Here is a 19,388-nt window from a genome sequence, read left to right as displayed (position 1 = left end):
TCTCAGCGGACAGGTTCTGATCATTCTCGCTAAAGAAGATCGTCTCTGTCTCCCTCAGTCTTTACATGGTGACAGTCACAGGGCTTGCGGATGGTCCGAAGTCGCTTCTGAACTTGAAGCTAGGCGCGCGCTCCCCACTAGAGGGCGATCAAACCTAGTACAACACAAAGCGGGACCGCACTGGGGTGGGATTTCTGAAGCCTGGTTCTTACGCTGCTATGAAGTCCTGCAATCCCTGAGTACTCAGAGGGGCCGAACCTCGCTCCTGTCATTTCCAGGGATTGTCGAGGCCAGCCTAAGGAACATGTCATACCCCTAATGGGCCACAACATTGTCGAGTGCAAGGATCTGGCCTTCTGCTCACATGTGGTCACGCCACGAGGCCCTGTTGGGAGGGACTGCTATTTCACGAGGGAACAAATGGGGAAGCGGAGACCACCCTGGGGAAAGGACCTATACTTCGTTACGCAACGAACACAGGGTTACCTAAACCTTCCAAGGCATCAGGGGTCGCGGAATGGGCACCGTCCAGTTTCCAATTACAGCCTCTCCCCTCCCCGCAGAGCTAGTGCAGAAACCGGACGCCCAATTCACTCATCCCGCCAGGCTTCAGGGGCGGGGCCGTTTCAACTTCGCCCCGCCCCCATTGGCTGCGGCGCCGGGGGCGGGGCGTGGCTGCCAGATGTTGGGGCGGCGGCGGCGGCGGGAGTTCAGCAGTGTGAGGATTCTCTTAGCAAGGCGCAGGGCGAGGGCGCCGCTGGCTGGCCACCCCAGCCCTCTCCGCGTCGCTCCTGCCGGGAGTCGAGGAGGAATTGGCAGGGCTGGCGGGAGCTCCGGCATCGACATGCACAGCGCTCGACTTGACAGCTTCCTGAGCCAGCTCCGCTGGGAACTGGTGAGGCTTGGGAGTGGGCGTGGTCGTGAGGACCTATGTGGGGTGCCCAGCTGCCGCCCTGCCAGGAAAACAAACGGGTGCGGGGTCGTTCGGGTGCCCATCCAGGCGGGATAGGGGCGGGGCGGGGCGGTGCAGTGTAGCTGGCCCAGATGGCCAGCCTTGAGTTTCTGGACAGTTGAGAGCTGTTCTGGGCATCAGGTAACAGCCGCCCCGCTGGCTGTGCCGCTGGGTAGCGTGGGTGGAGGATAGTGAGGAGGACTTCTTTTGAGGTGGGGCAGAGGCGCCAAGGATCTAAAGAGGTTCTGGCGTTGCTGTGGACGCCCCCTACCTCTGACCTGTACCTTGTTCCTCCATCCCTCACTTAGAAAGCACCATGTCTTTCTTTGAAAGACGCTTTGGGGATATGCATCATCCAAAAGGCCACGGGATGCCTCCCCTCCAGACCCTGGGCAGGACTTACTTCCCGATGCAGGCCCACAACCCTGCCGGCCCGCCCTAGTGGCGGGTGCCGACTTGCCCAGCTCTGCGTGCTGCAGCCTGCCAGACTGACACCGGTCTGCAATGGAAGCCACACGAGCTTCGTGTTTTTGTACCCCCATGCCAGCCCTGTGCTCACTCTCTGCCTTGTTGCCCAGGCCAGCACACCTATCAAACCCTCTTGGATGCTCTATTTTCATGGCTGGCCTGGCCAGGCAGGCAGGGGTGACAAATGATACCCCTATGACTTGTACCCTTTCTTCCCCTTCAGTTGTGCGGTCGGGATACAGGCTCATCCCCTATGCCTGGCCCCTTGCAGCCACCCCCTAAAACTGATCCTGGTGTGCAGTCTGGCCATCAACTTAGGGCTTCAGATGCCTTGGAAGAGGATTCTGTCTGCTGTGTGGAAGAGGAAGAGGAGGAGGAAGCCTTGGTGGCAGAAGATAGGGGTGCAGCCTTGAGGGGCCCAAGGGAGCATGCTCTAGACTGGGACTCTGGCTTCTCAGAAGTGTCAGGCAGCACATGGCGAGAGGAAGAGCTTTCTGTACTCCCACGCCCAGCACTCCCTGCACGGCTCCCTCATACCCAGCGCCTCTCAGTCAGTGATCTCCCCCTGCTTAACAGAGCATCTGTAGCCAGCATACCACCTGCCCACCACCGTCCACGGCCCAAGTCTACTCCAGATGCCTGCCTGGAGCACTGGCAGGGATTGGAAGCAGAGGACTGGACAGCAGCCCTGCTGAACAGGGGACGTAGTCGCCAGCCCCTGGTGCTGGGGGACAACTGTTTTGCTGACTTAGTTCACAACTGGATGGAGCTGCCTGAGGCAGCAAGTGAGGGGGGTGATGGAGGCATACCCCGTGCCCGAGCTCGACCCCCCCAATTTCTGCTTGGTCTCTCTGAGCAGTTGCGGCGCAGGCTGTCCAGGGCTCGTAGGGCAGCTATGGCAGGAAAGCGGCTGTCATGCCCACCTCGCACAGAATCTGAACTGCCTGCCGACCTATCACGCTTTGCAGCCCTCATGAGCTGCCGCAGTCGCCAGCCCATCATTTACAATGATGTCAGTTATCTCTGACCCTGCCTTCTAGCCTGGGACAATAAAGGCCTTTTTCTAGACTGTTGATTCCATACCCCTGAGGCTTGAGGAGGTGGTCCCAGCCTTGTGAGGCACAGTCCAGGGAGGCAAATCTAAAGCCTTTTCTCACTCTTCCAGGGTGTTGTCTTGCCCGTGTCACTTGCCCATGTGATTTATTGCCCTGTGTTCTGTCATCCATGTTTTCCACTATGCCTTCCTTCAACAAGCATTTATTGTGTGTCTGCTGTGGGCTCAAGATGCAGGGCTTTTGGGCAGATCTCCATAGAGCCAAGTGGTAGGGCAGTGGCTGCCTTGTTACAATTCATAGTGCAGAAGTGGGAAGGCCATTTCATCTTCCTCACCCTCACAGCTCAGCTCCAGTACTAGTACCTGAAGTCCAGGTTCAGGCACCTGGCCGGTCACCTGCTGAACCAGTTCTGTCACCCTGGTATGGAGCGGGGGGGAGGCAGGTTAGGGGAGATTGGGCAGGTGAGCTGAGGTAGACAGAGGATAACTTGGCATGGACTAGAGGGTGCTACAGAGCCTTCAGGAGCCCAGACCACAAGCAGGAGCAGCTCAAGACAGGAAACATCTGAAACTATTTTAGGAGCAGCTGGTGGGGCGGGCAAGAGGCAGGAAGCTGTAGGTCCCCTGGGAGTGGGCTGTGAAAGGGCAGCTGAGCAGAGAGGGTTGGGGGCTGGTGGAGCTGGCTAAGAGAGCTCCCAAAGGCCCCTCCTTAGGCTCTCGCCCTGCCCCCAGTCCATTTGCTTGCCCCATTTGGTGAAAGAATGCTTCAGGAAGGTGTGAGGGGCCTAGAATGGGGTTAGGAAAAAGAAAGGCTGTGTGTACCCCATCCTCAACCTCCAGGGGCAGGCAGGGCCTAGCTAGAGCTGGCTGTGGGCTCACCTGAGGGACAGGTGCTGGGCCTGCTTTTGAGATGACCATCGTGCCGAATAGAGCAGGGCTTGGTCATACAGAAGCATCCTTACCCTTAGTCCATGTTGTTCCTAGACAGATACAGGTCAGATACCCACTGGGCCAGGCTGGGTTGGACTTGGGGGCAGGGTGGGGTCAGGGCACACCTGGAGATGGGCCAGCAGTGACTCCAGTGTCCTCTCAGGCTGTCCAGCAGGCACCTTCAGGCGGTCCCAAGAAGTCCACTTCAGGCAATTGAACTAGGGGATGGGGGTGAGGATGAGTGAGAGTTTTCACATAAATGGATAACCCCTGTCCCAGTTACTAGCAGCCTTTTCTAGGGGAGGAGCTAGACTAGAAGCAGGAAGTGAGCGGGGGAGTAGAGGGTGGGATCTGGGCCCAGAGTCTCAGCCCCCTCCCTGCCCAGGCTGAGGCCAGCACAGGAAATGGGGCTATGGGGCCCACACAGGGAAACAGACTGATCCATCATACAGGCCAGTTGTTGGAGGGGGACTAAGGGGGTGGTGCTTCCTGAGGAAGCCAGAGCTAGGCTACTGGAGTTTCTGATAAAGCTGCTTGTTCCTCAAATGCAAGGCTAGGAGCAGGAGGATACATCCTATTCCCTCATCCTTACTTTTAGAGCCTTTGACTAGTTTTAGGCACACAGGAGTACATAGTACAGTGACTACTGGAGCCCTACTGGCCCAGAGATCCCAGCAGGGACACAGTCTATAGAAGCCTCCTGTTCCTGTCCAGTTGAGTTTCTGATGCCTAGAGTTGAGGACAGAAGAGTGGCGGACAGCCAGAGTCTAGGATGGGGGACCTTGCCAGCCCCTCAGAAAACATACTGGGGTCAAGATGAGACTAGGTTAGAGACTCTTCCTCCATTCCACAGACAAAGCAGCCTGTGTGCTGGTTAGAAGTGGGGCGTCTCACTAAAGGGCTCTACATGTTGTGTCCAGAGGGACCCTAGGGCTGCTTGGCAAAGGCTAGGGCCTTTGCCAGTGACCTTTGACCTTTGCCTTCTCCCCTGACAACAGCATTCCCTCTATCCTCTTTCTTATGCCCCAAGGAAATGCCACTACTACAAAGTCTGGGCACACAATTTGGAGATAGTCCCTGTCCTGCACTCACAGGAACATATGCACACAAGCCCAGGAACACCCACATGTGTACCCACATACACATCCATGCATGTCCACATCGAGGAGAGCCTTGCATTCCCATCTGGCTCACAGATGTGCAAGCTTTCTCCCTTCACACCTACACACCAGGGATGCCCAGACTCTGGTGCACTCACATCTGTGACAATCACACACACAGGGCTGTTGTTCCACATTGCTAGTGGCAAATCTAGTGCCCTTTAATTCACCTTGGAGGGGGCAGGCCAGGGCCCTACATCTTTCTAGGGGTGGGGCCATGATTCCCCTTACCTACAAATTCCCCCTCCCCACTATCTACCCCCTCAGGAAAACTTCTGGGAAAGAGGAGGTTGTGAGGATGTCTGGCTCCACTAATGAGTTAAAGCTGCACCCTGCCCCCCCAGACCCTGGACTGGAGTGGGGTGGGAGGAAAGGCTGATGGCTGCTTCCTGTGTCTGACAGGTCTCAGCCTGGCTTCATAGCAGGAAGGGGGCTGGAGGGAGTCTTGAGAACTCCTCCACAGTCTGGGTTCTGGAGTGAGGCCACAGCTAGAGTAGGGCCTGTTTGGGAAGATGCAGGAAAGCCCAAAATTAGCAGGGGTAAGGGTAAGATATCAAGGGCTCACCATCTGGGTAGCTGGAGCAGAAGGCACCCAACGCATGAAGTTGTTTTCAGCCAGGTGCAGATAGCTATGACGAAAGGCACTAAGGGGCCGTGCCCCATACACTACCTTATACAGTTCCAGGCCCACCAGACCTGCCACAGCTGCTGTAGTGGTGGCAATGGCTGGTATAATCTGGCCCACAATTCGTTTGCTCTGTTAAGGACAGGAGATTTGGTTAGAAAATAAGCTGTAGAGCTAGAGTTTAGCCTCTACTTTCAGGACTGAGCCCTAAGGGGTCGGGTTACCTGAGAATAGTTGAATGGTATGATCCCATAGTTTTGAGATCGAAGGCTGGCTGCAGCTGTCACAAAGTCCATGTGAAAGTTGCTGTCATCCTGTGAGGCCCAAATCACAGTAGCATTAATACTAAAATGTGCCCATTCCCTTGGTCAACTGTGTGCCACTGTAGATGTCTTTGCACAGTTTTATTTTTTTGTAGTACTGTGGAGTACCCAGAAGTGCTTTACCACCGAGCTATATTCCCAACCCTTTTTACTTTACATTAAGACAGGGTTTCTCTAAATTGCCCAGGCTGGCCTCAAACTTATGATCCCTGCCTCAGCTTCTTGAGTTGCTGGGACTACAGGTATGTGGAGTGAGGCCCAGGAGGTCTTTACACAGTTTTGTAGGTAGGAAGGAGCTCACCATCTCCCCCTTGTCACACAGTGAGGCTGAGTTTCAAGGAAGGTGAGCTGCTTTCAGGTACCTACTGGAAGAGAACTCAGGGACTCTAAATCAACCCTGTTTGTTCCTCACCTTCGCCCACAACTTCCCTAGCCCAATACCTTACCCCAACTTAAGATCCCACCTTCTCAAACATCAGAGGCTTCAGGGGAGGAAACTTGTCCCAGACTTCCAGAGCTTCTTGCAGTTTCTTCAACATCTCAGGGCCTATGAGGGGAGGGGATGTTGGGGTAGTCCTTAGCCCCTGTCTCCTACACTCTTCCTGGAGTCTAGTGCCTATTCTTGGTTTTTGCTAAGTCTGCCAGTTACTACACTCTTTTTTTTTTGGGGGGGGCGCATGGGGGGATACCAGGGATGGAACCCAAGGGCACTTAACCAATGAGCCCTTTTATTTTTTATTTTGAAGCAAGGTCTCACTAAGTTGCATAGGGCCTCGATAAGTTGCTGAGGCTGGGTTTGAAGAGTCTGAGTGTAAAAAAGAGAACTGGGATATGGAGTAGGCAGCAGGGAAAAGGATCTACTGAGGGGCTAGAGAATGTGGCTAAGCCTAGAGGAGAGCATAGAAAGAGGGCTTGAGATGTACTAAGTTGGCTATAGGGCTCTCAAGCCCTACCTTGCTTCTATAGGATAGGCTAAAGTCAGGGTCAAGCCTTTTAATGACAGTATGGGGGCCAGGGCCAAGGGTCTCACCAAACTCAGCAGAAGTCCAAGTCAGCTCTAGGTTATTAGTGAAGATGAGGGACAGGTGCTGGGGATCAGGCTGTGGTAACTTCAGCAGCTCCCTGAGTGCAGTTTGATCTGATGAGCCAGGAATCCCATGCATCTGAGCATATAGGTTGGCAGCTGCCAGCACATAGAGGAGGTGCATATCCTGCAGCAAGACCAAGAGTAGCAGCAGAGACATGGCTGTGAGTGAGCATGTATGGGTAAATACAGGTGGTTCATTGTCCATTTGTGAATCTGTTTGAGCACCTGCTTGCCACACATATAGATACCCAAAAATACACAAACATGGTGATCAGAATCTGCATTTCTACAGAATGCAGAGATGACTTCCTCTGCTCTGAGGGCCATATCTCTATCTCAAGGCTCCCCAAGGATTCCCACTCACCTGGTTGGTGTCAAATTCCAAGGGCTGGGGACACTGTTTGGGACTTGACCAGAATGGAGTTCCATCCTCAAGCACCTAGAAAAAGATAGGCTATTGGGCTGAGTCTTGTCCCCATGAACCCTCGACCACCCAACCCCTTGCCACCCACTTTATCAGGTGGGAAGTGCTTCAGTAGCTGTATGATGCCATAATGGAAGCAGAATTGCCATTGGCCAAGGGCCCACACCACGCAGTCTTGCCAAGTCTGTGGGCGCTGTCCTAGGACACCCAGCCGTAGTAAAGTCAGTATCTGTTGCCTATCCATGTCTGCCAGGGAAGTACGTGCCCTGTGGAGAAAGGAGGAAGTTTGAAGCTAAGCCCTGTGCTTGGAGCCCTAAACCTTCTTCCACCTCTCTGTGTGGCCTTACTGTTGGTTGATGGTCTTTGCAGATAGTTGAAAGAGTGCTTCAAATTCATTCCGAGCCCACTGTGGTGGAGGGAAGGACAATAAAGTGTCAGATAAGGAACATATATGCAGTTGAGAGCTGAGCTTGGTGGGGTGAGGTGTGCTCACCTGCAGGGAGTGCTCAGCTGTGCTTGGGAAGTATCGCCCAGTACAGACAGGGTGGGGGACATCCTCAGAAGCTGAAGCTGAGACAGGGCCACTGTAGACCTCAGTTACATGTGGTATAAACACTGAAGCACTGCCCCAGGTGCCCTGTGTACCTGCCTCCAACAGTGGCTTCAGATAGTGGGTACAGCGAGCAGCCACATAGTGCCCTGACAAAGGAACAAAGGGTCAGGAATGAGGCTGACCTGCCTGGGCAAGGGGCTGGCTGAGCTCCAAATCAGGCACTCACGAGCTGGGAAACTGTCCAAGGCAGCAACGACACCATCTATATTGGAAAAGAAGTTGTCCCCAAAGATGTGCTCTGTGGTGGGATCTAGTGACCGAATGAATGGAGTTACCCGTAAGTCTGGGTTCAGTTTTTGAGCAGCTTCAGCAGCCACCTCTGCCTTGGGCCTCTGGGAAGAAGGGAAGAAGATGTTGGGTATGGGACATTATGGGAGGGCAGTCTGGGACACGAGTGTGGGAGGGGCCAGCACTTACTCCAACATCGTGGGTCCTGAAGAGAAACTGACGGCTGAGATTGGAGCGCTCTACATGGTCCATGTCAGCAATAGTCACACCACCACAGCCTCCTGCTCCTAGGCCCACTAGAGCAAAGTCTTTGAGCAGCTCACAGCCAATGGCACCAGTGCCCACCTGCAGGTAGAAGCAACTTTAGCCTAAGGGCCTGACCTGGCCTCCCAAAGACACTCCCACCCCCATTCCACAGCTCACCAAGAAGTAGTGCTGGAGGCTCAGTTTCTTCTGAAAACCAGCCCCAAACACTGCGATTTGCCCATCATAACGGCAGCCTCTCTGGAGGACACAGACTGGGGTCAGTGATGGCTGCTGGCTTATGCTGCATCTCCTTCTTTCACTGAATCAGGACCTAAGATCCATTCTTCACATTTCTTCCCTAGCCATAATTTTGAACAAGGTTTGCACCCCTACCCCAGGAACTCACCGGAGCACAATCCTCAGGATTGGGAAGAGAATCTTCTGGAAGGCAATCAAGGGCGTCAAAGTATAGCCACTGGTCCAGGGGCATGAACTTCCTGGAGATTGCCTAGGGGACAGCACTTTACACTAAGGGTTTCTGCCAACTTCTAACCCCCTCAGATTACAGTTGAAGGCTGTACCTAGATTGGTGAAGCCTCCAGGGCCATGGTCTGGTAACTGGGTGTTTCACTGACCCACATACCTCCCCGTCTCCTTCCTCATCCCTGCCTGTGACTGTGCCCACCTTCAGGACTTCCTGGGCAGCCACTGCTCCCAGAATGGCTGCCATGGGACTCAAGTCACCAGCACTACTCAGGGCAATTGTCCGCAGTAGGGCCTCATCCAGTGGCTCTTCTTCTCGGCCCTTCAGGGGTTCCAGGGCCTGTGCCAGACCTACCACAATCTCTGCATCAGCCTGTGGGGTAGAAATCTATGGGCATTGCAGTCCAGCCTGACTTGGAAACCCCCGCGCCTAAAGCCTTTAGGTAGCTATCACCCTGTTCTACAGAAGAAGAAGCAGAAGCCTAAGTGGGAAGGCCTAGTCCTATTTCTAGCCTGGGCAGCATAACCAGAGGATGCCCTGCACCAGAGAAAGGCCCAAGAGGCTTTACCAATTTGAGTGGAGCTTCCAACTTGGTTCTGATGGATTAGGACACAGCAGGGGTCCCCAGGCTGTGTGCCTGGCACTTCTGTGGACTCAGCCTCTAGTTTAAAGATAGTGATTTTCATCTCTTCCTTTTTTTTTTTTTTTCCTTTGATACTAAGATTGAACTCAGGGATGCTCTCCACTGAGCTACATCCTTAGTCCTTCTTATCTTTTATTTTAAGATAGGGTCTCCTTAAGTTATCAAGTCACCAAGTCCCCATCACAGAAGGAGAGTCTATTGTCCTCTTTTCTCAGAGTGAGAATGCCAGGGGAGCCCTGACCTTGAATTTGCAATCCTCCTGCCTCAGCCTCCCAAGTAGCCGGGATTTTAAGTGTCTGTCACTGTACCCAGCTTCTTCTTCCTTTTTTAAATTTTTTTAAGTGGGGATATTGTTTCTGGGTTCAAACTTGAATCTGTGAATTGTCACTGAGGTGAGGTCTCAAGTGAAACTCCAATAAGGCTAGTGGGTATAGTGGGACCACTCACATGATCCCAGGGTTGGGGCAGCCGGCCATGGAGTTGCTGGAATTTGTGCAGTGCACAGAAGGCCTGATGTAGGCAGTGGGCACGATGGGCTTGCTGGTGATTCTGAGCCACCATCCGGGGCTGGTGCAGGGCTATGTTCAGGGGCTCCTGCAATGGATACTTGGTTTAGGGTCAGGTCTAGAACACTTCAGAACACTCCCATCTCAGATGCACTTGCACTTACATGTATCACAGTCTTGGATCTCTTGACTTCAATAATAATCCCACCATGCAAGTAACGGGAAAAAGTTGTTGTGTCCCCAATCTCCAAGGACCCATCCTCTGAAAGAGATATAACCTAGTAAATTATGATCCCTGAACCTGGGTAGTTTCCATATCCCATCCTGACTTCTGTGTCCCAGACCTTATTGCACCCTGGGAAAGGTGAAAGGAAAACCTATCCCCCAGGACCAGACTATATTTACTATCAATGAGGTCTTGGGCATTGAGCCCAGGGTGGGATGGGGTTGGCTTACCCTGTACATGGATGGGCCGGGGAGAACAGCCATTGAGTTCAACCATGCCCTCAATGCCTGAGAAAGTTACCAAGTCCCCATCACAGAAGGAGTTTCTATTATCCTCTCTTCTCAGAGTGAGAATGCCAGGAGAGCCCTGGGTGGAAGGTGGCTTGTCTCAGGTGTGCCTGTACCTGTTTTCCACAGGCTTTGGCAACCAACAATTCCCTAGACAGCAGGTAAATACCCACATCTCAGTACTCACCTGGGAGATGTGCTGGATAGCAGCTGTCAGGGGCTCTGACTCTGTAGGGTCCTGCACAATGAAGTCCTCACCAAAGTCACAGAATAACTGCCTAGTGTAAATGGCCAGGATCACAGGTTGTATTTAAGGATAGGGGATACTAGGAATGCTGGGAGAGGTTTGGAAACTAGATTTTGTTTTGTTTTGTTTTGTTACTAAGGCAGGTCTGGAGGCTGGATTAGAAGAACCAGAGGGGTGAGACTGAAGACCAGAATTGCAGGAAGTTCTGGGACAGGCCTGAGGTTGGGTGGAGGGGCACTGGAACAAGCTTAGAATTGGGGACAGCACTGAGACCAATTGTTGGCTGTGATGTATAGGCTGGGCAGACAATCTCACTCACCCCACAAGGCCCCGGACATCAGCCACTACAAAGCAGATTCCATGCTTGTGGCACAAGGTGCCCACCTTCAGCTGTTCCTCCAACTTTGAGGCAGTTAGCACTACCACCTGGATGAACACCATGATCAGCAGGCCAGAACCACTGCCAAGGCCTCCCTTCTGTTGAGAGTAGAGCTGGAAACTGGCCTAGAAACTAGGTCTGGAGAAGTTACCTGGAAGTTCAGCAGTAGGTCCTCTGTGATGTCACCTGTATGGACAAAGACCTGGACAGCTTCATTGAGTTGAGCCAAGTGTTTTTGAGAGGCATCAGCCCTGTTCTTTTCCAAGTCGTTCTCTGAAAGGAAAACCTAGGGAGAGATCCAGTGCAGAATGAGCCAAGAGATTTCCCTTGGGTCCTGTCCCCATCCTGGTCTGAGAGCCCGGAGCCCCTCAGGACCCTTACCTGGGCAGCCAGGTCAGACCAGCAGGTGGGATGGGGATCATGCAGAGTGAGACTGCCAATCCCCATCAGGACCAGGTTCTTGGCCACCTCAGCCCCCAGGCCTTTCAGGCCAGATAGCAGGACTTTGGCTTTCTGAATCCTTTCCATGGCAAGTGGGCCCAGCACATACCTGTGGATGGGAAGTAGGAGGGCAGGCATCTAGAGATCAGAGAGGTCTGAAGGCCACCCCACTCCCTATCCACCTCAAGGCTCACAGCTGCCGGGAGTATATCTCCTCATCCAGCAACATGGAAGGCTCTGGGATATTCATCTTCAGGCCTGGTGCTTACAACTATAGTCTCTGTGTGGGAAGTGGCACCACACAGGTCTCAGGGGTTGTAACTAGAGCAAACAGGCAGCAAAGCCAAGGGACTAAAGAAAGCTGCTGGTTACCACCTCCTTCCTGATTCCTCTGTCATTTCAGGGAAAGCAAAAGTGAAAGTGAGAATATACTCTGAGCAGATTCCTGCTGTGCCTCCAGGCTAGGACAGATGCCCAACCTCAGTGGGCCAATTGCCAGGTCTATTGCCTGGGATGAGTCCCAGGATTATAAGAGGGTAGGCAGTCTGAACTGAAGGTAGGAAGCACAGAGCAGCCACAATCACATCATTTTTCTTTTAAACTTCTCTTTTTAAATAATTGTAGATTGATTAAAAGAAGTTACAAAAATAGGATAGAGAATTCCAGTGTATCCTTTATAGGTTTGTATTTTTTGTCTTAGCAATTTGGGGACAGTTGTCTGGAGAATGAACCACAACTACTGAAAAAACTCCACAACAGCTAAATCAAGGGCTGTCATAAGTTTTTGGTTTTGCTTTTGTTTCAATTGAGGTGAAATTCAGATGGACTCTGGAGTACATGCCTGTAATTCCAGTGACTTGGTAGTTGAGGCAGGAGGATTGAAAGTTCAAGGCCAGCCTCAGCAATTTAGCAAGATACTATCTGTTTCAAAATAAAAAAAATAAAAAGGGATGGGGATTTATTTCAGTGATAGAGCATCCCTGGGTTCAATCTCCAATACAAAAACAAAAACAACAAAAAATTGAGGTGAAATTTGTATAACAAAATTAACTATTTTAGGGGCTAGGGGTATAGCTCAGTGCCTAGCATGCATAAGATCCCCGGGTTCAATCCCTAAGATTACCAGAAAAAAAAATTAACCAACTATTTTAAAGCATATAATTAGGTGGCATTGAGTGCACCCACAATATCAGGCAACCAATACCTTTCTTTAGCTTCAAGGTTTTTCATCATCCCAAACACATTAAGTAACTACCACACTTTCCCTCCACTCCCACTGTGATCCTCTAGCAAACACTATTATGCTTTCTGTTTCTAGGGGTCTGCCTATTTGGGATATTTCTTATAAAAGGAATCATAAAAAATGCCGAGCGCAGTGGCGCATGTCTGTAATCCAGTTACTTGGAAGGCTGAGACAGGAGAATCTCAAATTCAAGGCCAGCCTCAGCAATTTAGCAAGGCTAAGCAACTTAGTGAGACCCTGTCTCAAAAATAACAAAATAAAAAGGGCTGAGGGTGTGACTCAGTGGTTAAGCACCTCTGGGTTCCGTCCCTAGTACCAAAATAAATAAATAAATAGAAAAATAAAAAGGGCTAGGGAGGGCTAGGGTTGTAGCTTAGTGGTCAAGCACTTGCCTAGCATGTGTGAGGCCCTGGGTTCAATTCTTAGCACCACATATAAACAAATAAATAAATAAATAAAAGGTCTACTGACAACTAAAAAAAAAAAACAGGGCTAGGGATGTAGCTCAGTGGTACCTGAGTTAAATTGTCCTGGGTTAAATCGTCCAGTACCCTCCCCACAAAATACAACTTTTTATGTCTGCTTCCCTTCATTTAGCATAATTTTTTTAGGTTCATCCAAGTTGTACCCTATATCAGTATTTCATTTCTTTTCATGGCTGGATAATATTCCATTGCATCTGTATATCACATAATGTTTGTCCATTCATCTATAGATGAACATTTGAGTAGTTTTCACCTCTTGGCCACTATAAATAATGCTGCTGTGATCATTCTTTGTTTTTATTATTACATCTGTATTTCAGCATTTGTTTCTAAAAGACAAGAACCCCAATTTTTTTTTAAATATTTTTTTGTTTTGGTTATAGTTGGTCATAATACCTTTATTTTATTTTATTTTTTTAAAGAAAGAGAGAATTTTTTAATACTTATTTTTCAGTTTTTGGCAGACACAACATCTTTATTTCTTTATTTTTATGTGGTGCTGAGGATTGAACCCAGCGCCCCGCGCATACCAGGCGAGCACGTTACCGCTTGAGCCACATCCCCAGCCCCTTTATTTTATTTTTATGTGGTGCTGAGGATCAAACCCATTACCCCGCACGTGCTAAGTGAACACTCTACCGCTGAGCCACAACCCCAGCAAGAGCCCCAATTTTAAATATAAATACAATACAATGACCCACTCCACTTTCTACCCCTAGTCCCTCCAAATCAACAATTTCTTAGAATCACCAAATATCCAGTGAGATTCATTTTTCAATGTGATCATTTTTGAACAAGTACTTGTTTGAGTATTTTTTCAATTATTTTGAGTATATATTTAGGAACAACATTCCTAGGTCTTATGATAATTCTGTTAAACTTTTTGAGGGACACCAAACTATTTTCCACAGCAGCTATACCATTTTACATTCCCACTAATGTACACAAATTCCTATTTATCTCCATCATTGGCAACTAGCTATGTTTCTTTCCTTCTAAAAAAAATTATAATACTATAGAGTATAAACAGGTAGGTCATTGTGGTTTTCCTTCAATAGACATTTATTGGATGAGTCAGATGTATCAGGAACAGAAACCAGAGCCAGATTCTGAAATAAATTTCTGTCTTCAACATCTATTTTTAAATTTTAAAACATTAAAATAGGCCTGGGGCTGAGGTTGTGGCTCAGTAGTAAAGAGCTTGCCTAGCATGTGTGAGGCACTGGGTTCGATTCTCAGCACCACATAAAAATAAATAAAGGACCACCACCAACTAATAAAATATCTTTAAAAATAAAAAAAAGTAAAATAGGCCTGGTACAGTGGCACATGCCTGTCACTTCAGCATTTCTGGAAGCTGAAGTGGGAAGATTGCTAGTTTGAGGCCATACTTCATCTTGGTAACTTAGTGAAACCCAGTCTCTCTCTCTCTCTCTCTCTCTCTCTTTTTGGTCCTGACAAGGTCCTCTTTATTTTGAGACCTTGTCACAAAATAAAAAATATATAAAAAGGGCTGAGGAATTAGCTCCATGTTTGATTGCTTGCCTAGTATGTGTGAGACCCTAGGTTTGATCTCCAGTCTCTAAATACAAAAAAAGGTTGGGGATGTAGTTCAGTGGTTGAGTGACACTGAGTTCAATCCCCAGTTTTTTTTAAAAAAAAGTCCCTGGTAACCTGTTCCTCTCCTACCCCATTATATTAAGCCTTTTTCTGTTGCAATAAAAAAATACCTGAAGCTAGGTTCTTATAAAGAAATTTATTTAGCTCACAGTTCTTGCAGGTCTTAGAGTGTAGTACCAGCTTTTGTACAGCTCCAGTGACGCCTTCATGGGGGGGATGGCATCACCTTGGTGGGAGATTGTGAAGATTATACAGAAGACATCACATGGTATGGAAGCCAGGGAGATTCAGGGATCAGTCCTTGCTTTTTTTTTGGTGGTGGTGCCGGGGATTGAACCCATGGCCTTATACATGCTAGGCAAGTGCTCTACCACTGAGTTACTTCCCAGCCAGTCTTGCTGATTCATTTTCTATGGAACTAACTGGGGTCCCCAAAAAACTACATTAATCCATTTGCAAAGCAACAACCCCAATGACCAAATCACGTTTCGTGTTAGTCAGTTTTCTGTCACTGTGACAAAATTCCTGACACAAACAACTTATAAGGAGAAAAGTTTTATTTTGGCTCATGGTTTCAGAGATTTCAGTCCATGGTTGCTTGGCCCTGTGGCTTTGGGCCTATAGTGAGGAGCAGGAGCATGTGGTGAAGGAGGCCTGCTCACCTCATCACAGCCAGGAAGCAAAGAGCGAGAACTTGGAAGTCTGAAGCAGGAAAATCTCATTTGAGGCTAACCTGGGTAACATGTGAAACCCTGTCACAAAATAAGAAAAAATATAAAAAGGGCTGAGGATTTAGCTCCATGGATGATTGCTTGCCTAGTATGTGTGAGGTTCTGGGTTTGATCCCCAGTTCAAGGTGGTAAAGAGAGAAGAGAGGCTAGGGTCCTGATAACTCCTTCAAGGGCATGCCCCCAAATGATCTAACTTCCTTCCACTAAGCTACACCTCTTAGAAGCTCCAATAGCACCATGGCGGGGTACTAAGCCTATAACATATGGGCCTTTGGGGGACATATTAGATCCAAATTATAGCCCCTCCTACTAGGCCCTACCTCTTAAAAGTTCCAACATCTCTTAGCACCACCACACTGGGGACCAAGTTTCTAGTGCATGAATCTTTGGGGGACAAATCACATTCAAACTGCAATACTTATCCCTGGAAACCACCATTGTACTTTCCATATCTGTGAATTGACTACTCCAGGTGGCTCTCATAACTAAAACCATACAGTATTTATTCTTTTGTGTCTGGCTTATTTCACTTAGCATGTGTCTTCTGGTGTAGCTTGTATCAGAATTTCATTCCTTTTTATAGTTAAAGAGTATTTCATTGTATGTCTGTGCCACATTTTGTTTATCAATCCATGGACCCTTAGGTTCCTTCTATCTTTAGGCTATTATAAATAATGTCTATATGAACATTGGTATACAAATACCTGTTAAAATTCTTGCTTTCAATTCTTTTAGGTATATATCTATAAATGGAATTGCAGGATCATATGGTAATTCTGTTTAACTTTTGTTTTGTTGTGCTAGGGATTGAACACAAACCCTCACACAATAGGTAAGCACTCTATCACTGGGATACATCCACAATCCTTTTTATTTTTTAAATTTTGAAACACAGTCTTGTTAAGTAGCCCAGGCTGACCTCAAACTTATAATTCTTCTGCCTCAGCCTCTGGAGTAGTTGAGATTACAGGTATGTTCCACCATGCCCAGTTGTTTTTCTTCTTTATTATAATAGCTATTTTTTTAACATTTATTTTTTAGGTGTAGTTGGACACAATGCCTTTATTTTATTTACTTATTTTTATGTGGTGCTGAGGATCCAGGCCCAGGGCCTCGCACGTGCTGGGTGAGCGCTCTACCACTGAACCTGAGCCTGAGCCCCAGCCCCAGCCCCATATGATAATAGCTATTCCAGTGTAAAGTAGTATTTCATTGAGGTTCTGATTTGCATTTCTCTAATGACTGTATTGAATTTTTTCATATGTTTATGGTTATTTGTATATCCATTTGTTGAAATCCTTGGACCATTGTTTTTGTTTTGGTACTAAGGGTTGAACCCAGGGATTCTTTACCACTGAGCTACATCCCCAACCCTTTTTATTTTTTTATTTTGAGACAGAGCCTTGCTACATTGCTTAGGGCCTCATAAGTTACTGAGACTGGTCAAACTTGTAATCCTCCTGCCTCAACCCCCAAATTGCTGGGGTTACAGGAGTGCATCACTGCAACCAGCATTGGACACTTTTCTTTTTGTGAGGGGTAACCAGGAATTGAACCTAGAGTCACTCAACTACCTCCTCAGCCCTTTCAATTTTTTATTTTGAGACAAAGTCTTGTTAAGTTACTGAGACTGGCTTTGAACTTGGAATCCTCTTGCCTCAGCTTCTTAGGCCACTGGGATTACAGTGCAACACCATGCCCGGCTAATAAAGTCCATTTTATCTTTTTTCTTTTGTTATGTGTGCTTTAATGTCATATTTAAGAAGTCATTGGCATGAAGCTTTACCCCTGTTTTATTATAAGAGTTGTGTGTAGTCTCAGTTTTTACATTTAGGTTTCTGATCCATTAAAAAAATTTTTTTTTTTTTTTGACTGGGGATTGAACCCAGGGACACTCTACCACTGAGCTATGTCCCAGACTTTTTTTTTATTTTTTGAGACAGGTTCTAACTAAGTTGCTGAGGTTGGCTTTGAACTTGAAATTCTCCTGCCTCCCACTCCTGAGCCCCTGGGATTACAGGTGTGTGCCACTACACTAGGGTCATTTTAATTTTTGAGCATAATGTAAAATAAGGATAAACTTCACCTTTTTTTTTGGTACTGGGTATTGAACCACGTTCTCACTCTCTTTATTTTTTTGAGACAGGGTCTCACTAAGTTGCTAAGGCTGGCTTTGAACTTGGAATCCTCCTGCCACAGCCTCCCCAGCCATTGGGAACACAAGCTTCAACTTCATCTTTTGCATGTGACTCTGGTTTTCCCAGCATCACTTGTTGAAAAGACTGTCCTTTCCCATATTGAATGTTCTTGGCATTCTTGTTGAAAATCAATGGACTATACATGTGAGGTTTATTTCTGGGTTCTCTATTATATTCCCATGTCCTATATAAGTATACTTATGCCAGTACTACACTGTTTTGATTATTTTGGCTTTGGAGTAGATTTTCAACTTACATTTTGTTTTGTTATTTGGTGTTAGGGATTAAAACCAGGGCTTTGCAAGTACTAGGGAAGTATTCTACCATAAATTTAGCTTTCTGAATCCTCTTGGTTCTTATTTTTCTAGGTTGTTTTGGCCATTAAGAATCTTTGGTATTCCATAAGAATTTTAGTATGGACTTTTCTATTTCTTAAAAAAAAAACAAAAAACAAAACTAGGCATGGTGGCACACACCTATAATTCTAGTGATTCCAGAGCTTGAGGCAGAGAGAGAGGACTACAAGTTCAAGAACAGTCTGGGTAATTTAGTGAGAACACATCTCAAAATAAAAAAATAAAAAGAGCAGCTGGGCATTGGTGGCACACATCTGTAATCCCAGAGGCTTGGAAGGCTGAGGCAGGAGGATTGCAAGTTTGAGGCAGCCTCAGAAAAAGAGAGAGAGAGAGAGAGAGAGAGAGAGAGAGAGAGAGAGAGAGAGAGAGAGAGTGTTTTTTTAATATTTATTTTTTTAGTTTTCGGCGGACACAACATCTTTGTTTGTATGTGGTGCTGAGGATCGAACCCGGGCCACATGCATGCCAGGCGAGCGCGCTACCGCTTGAGCCACGTCCCCAGCCCAAATATTTTTTTTTTAAATGGAAAAATTTTAAAACATTATTGGTTTTGATAGTGATTACATTCTGTCTATAGATCACTTTTTCTTATAATCATCTAAATATTAAGTGTGTGAGACCAACCTTGCACGTGACTGGGTCACACTCCCCGGCTGGGTGCTGAGGCGCTCAGTCACAGAAATGTGGCAGAGCTTTCCCCACCCTTTTTGGGTTCGAGGGTCGGTGTCTTGTGCATGGGTGTGTCTTGCTATAGCCCCATGGGTGAAGCTATGCTCACCTGTTCCTTTGTAATATAACCTCTTGCCCTGTTTAGGATAGAATCTTCCATGGAAGTGCGTGGTGTGTGTCCCCTTCTCTTACTGTGCCCTTGAGTGTGGCCTACCCAGGTGTCAGTCAACCTGCTGACAGTGGACATCATGAAGATAGATTCAGCCCCTTGAAACCTGACCCTTTGCCTCATTTGACTAGCTTCTCCTCAATAAAAGGGGTCAGCATGCTCTCGCTCTCTCTCTTCCTGCGGACCCTTAAGGTCAGAGGAGTCGTCACAGCAACCCCAAACAAAAAGGTATTTGTCTCTAGTGTGGTTATTTTGCGCAGCCCAGTTAGCCCAGTTTAACTGGAGTGACCCTTGAGCCTTTCAGTTGTGAGAACAGAAACCCGGCAATTAAGTCTTCAGATTCATGCACATGTGATATCTTTCCAATTTTTTTTTTCTCTTTAACTTTTTTCAGTAGTGTTTTGGAATTTTCAGTCTTTGTATACTGTATAAAAGTCACTTTTTTGGTTAAATTCATGACAAAATATTTCATTCTTTTTGATGCTAATGTAAATAGTTTCCTGAATTTCCTTTCAGATCTTTCATTAGTCTATAAAAATGCAACTGGATATTTTTATACCTTTATTTTATTTAGTTTTTTTAATGTGGTGATGA

The 19,388-nt window shown here is 47.8% G+C and overlaps 2 protein-coding genes across 4 annotated transcripts; one reads left to right on the top strand and one right to left on the bottom strand.

The window, feature by feature from the left end:
- Positions 1-759: 759 nt before the first annotated feature.
- Inka1 (inka box actin regulator 1) lies at positions 760-2,489 on the top strand. Its single transcript, XM_046431707.2, has 2 exons — positions 760-895; positions 1,644-2,489. Exons 1-2 carry the CDS (start codon positions 845-847, stop codon positions 2,445-2,447), a joined length of 855 nt encoding a protein of 284 aa, XP_046287663.1. The 5' UTR covers positions 760-844; the 3' UTR covers positions 2,448-2,489.
- Uba7 (ubiquitin like modifier activating enzyme 7) lies at positions 855-11,715 on the bottom strand. Of its 3 annotated transcripts, none has more exons than XM_046431695.2 (24): positions 11,518-11,715; positions 11,264-11,432; positions 11,034-11,168; positions 10,823-10,929; positions 10,444-10,534; positions 10,200-10,335; positions 9,908-10,005; positions 9,685-9,831; positions 8,796-8,966; positions 8,517-8,618; positions 8,288-8,368; positions 8,054-8,209; positions 7,803-7,968; positions 7,517-7,722; positions 7,371-7,429; positions 7,112-7,289; positions 6,964-7,038; positions 6,543-6,723; positions 5,977-6,059; positions 5,414-5,503; positions 5,130-5,321; positions 3,530-3,622; positions 3,354-3,454; positions 855-953 (listed from the first exon to the last, which is right to left on the bottom strand). In XM_046431695.2, exons 1-24 carry the CDS (start codon positions 11,571-11,573, stop codon positions 929-931), a joined length of 2,898 nt encoding a protein of 965 aa, XP_046287651.1. In that variant the 5' UTR covers positions 11,574-11,715; the 3' UTR covers positions 855-928. The 3 variants fall into 3 exon arrangements, with proteins under 3 accessions (XP_046287651.1, XP_046287650.1, XP_046287652.1); XM_046431694.2 differs by lacking the exon at positions 855-953 and adding an exon at positions 2,662-2,892 and having other exon boundaries at positions 11,518-11,714; XM_046431696.2 differs by lacking the exon at positions 855-953 and adding an exon at positions 2,899-3,259.
- Positions 11,716-19,388: the final 7,673 nt, after the last annotated feature.

The sequence above is a fragment of the Marmota monax genome, unplaced genomic scaffold (assembly GCF_021218885.2).
Source record: "Marmota monax isolate L192 unplaced genomic scaffold, Marmota_monax_Labrador192_F-V1.1 WCK01_AAM20220418_F8-fsc00022, whole genome shotgun sequence".
Taxonomy (NCBI): Eukaryota; Metazoa; Chordata; class Mammalia; order Rodentia; family Sciuridae; genus Marmota; species Marmota monax.
Note: the sequence above shows the minus strand (reverse complement) of the source record. Positions and strands in the feature narration are given on the sequence as shown.

Bases quoted from the DNA above. Each gene is read 5' to 3' on its own strand.
- Inka1 (XM_046431707.2), top strand. From the start codon at position 845: ATGCACAGCGCTCGACTTGACAGCTTCCTGAGCCAGCTCCGCTGGGAA. The intron at 896-1,643 runs GTGAGGCTTGGG...CTTCCCCTTCAG, and splicing joins GCCAGCTCCGCTGGGAACTG to TTGTGCGGTCGGGATACAGG.
- Uba7 (XM_046431694.2), bottom strand. From the start codon at position 11,573: ATGAATATCCCAGAGCCTTCCATGTTGCTGGATGAGGAGATATACTCC. The intron at 9,832-9,907 runs GTAAGTGCAAGT...TATCCATTGCAG, and splicing joins GATCCAAGACTGTGATACAT to GAGCCCCTGAACATAGCCCT. The intron at 3,623-5,129 runs GTGAGCCCTTGA...CCCATCCCCTAG, and splicing joins CTGCTCCAGCTACCCAGATG to TTCAATTGCCTGAAGTGGAC.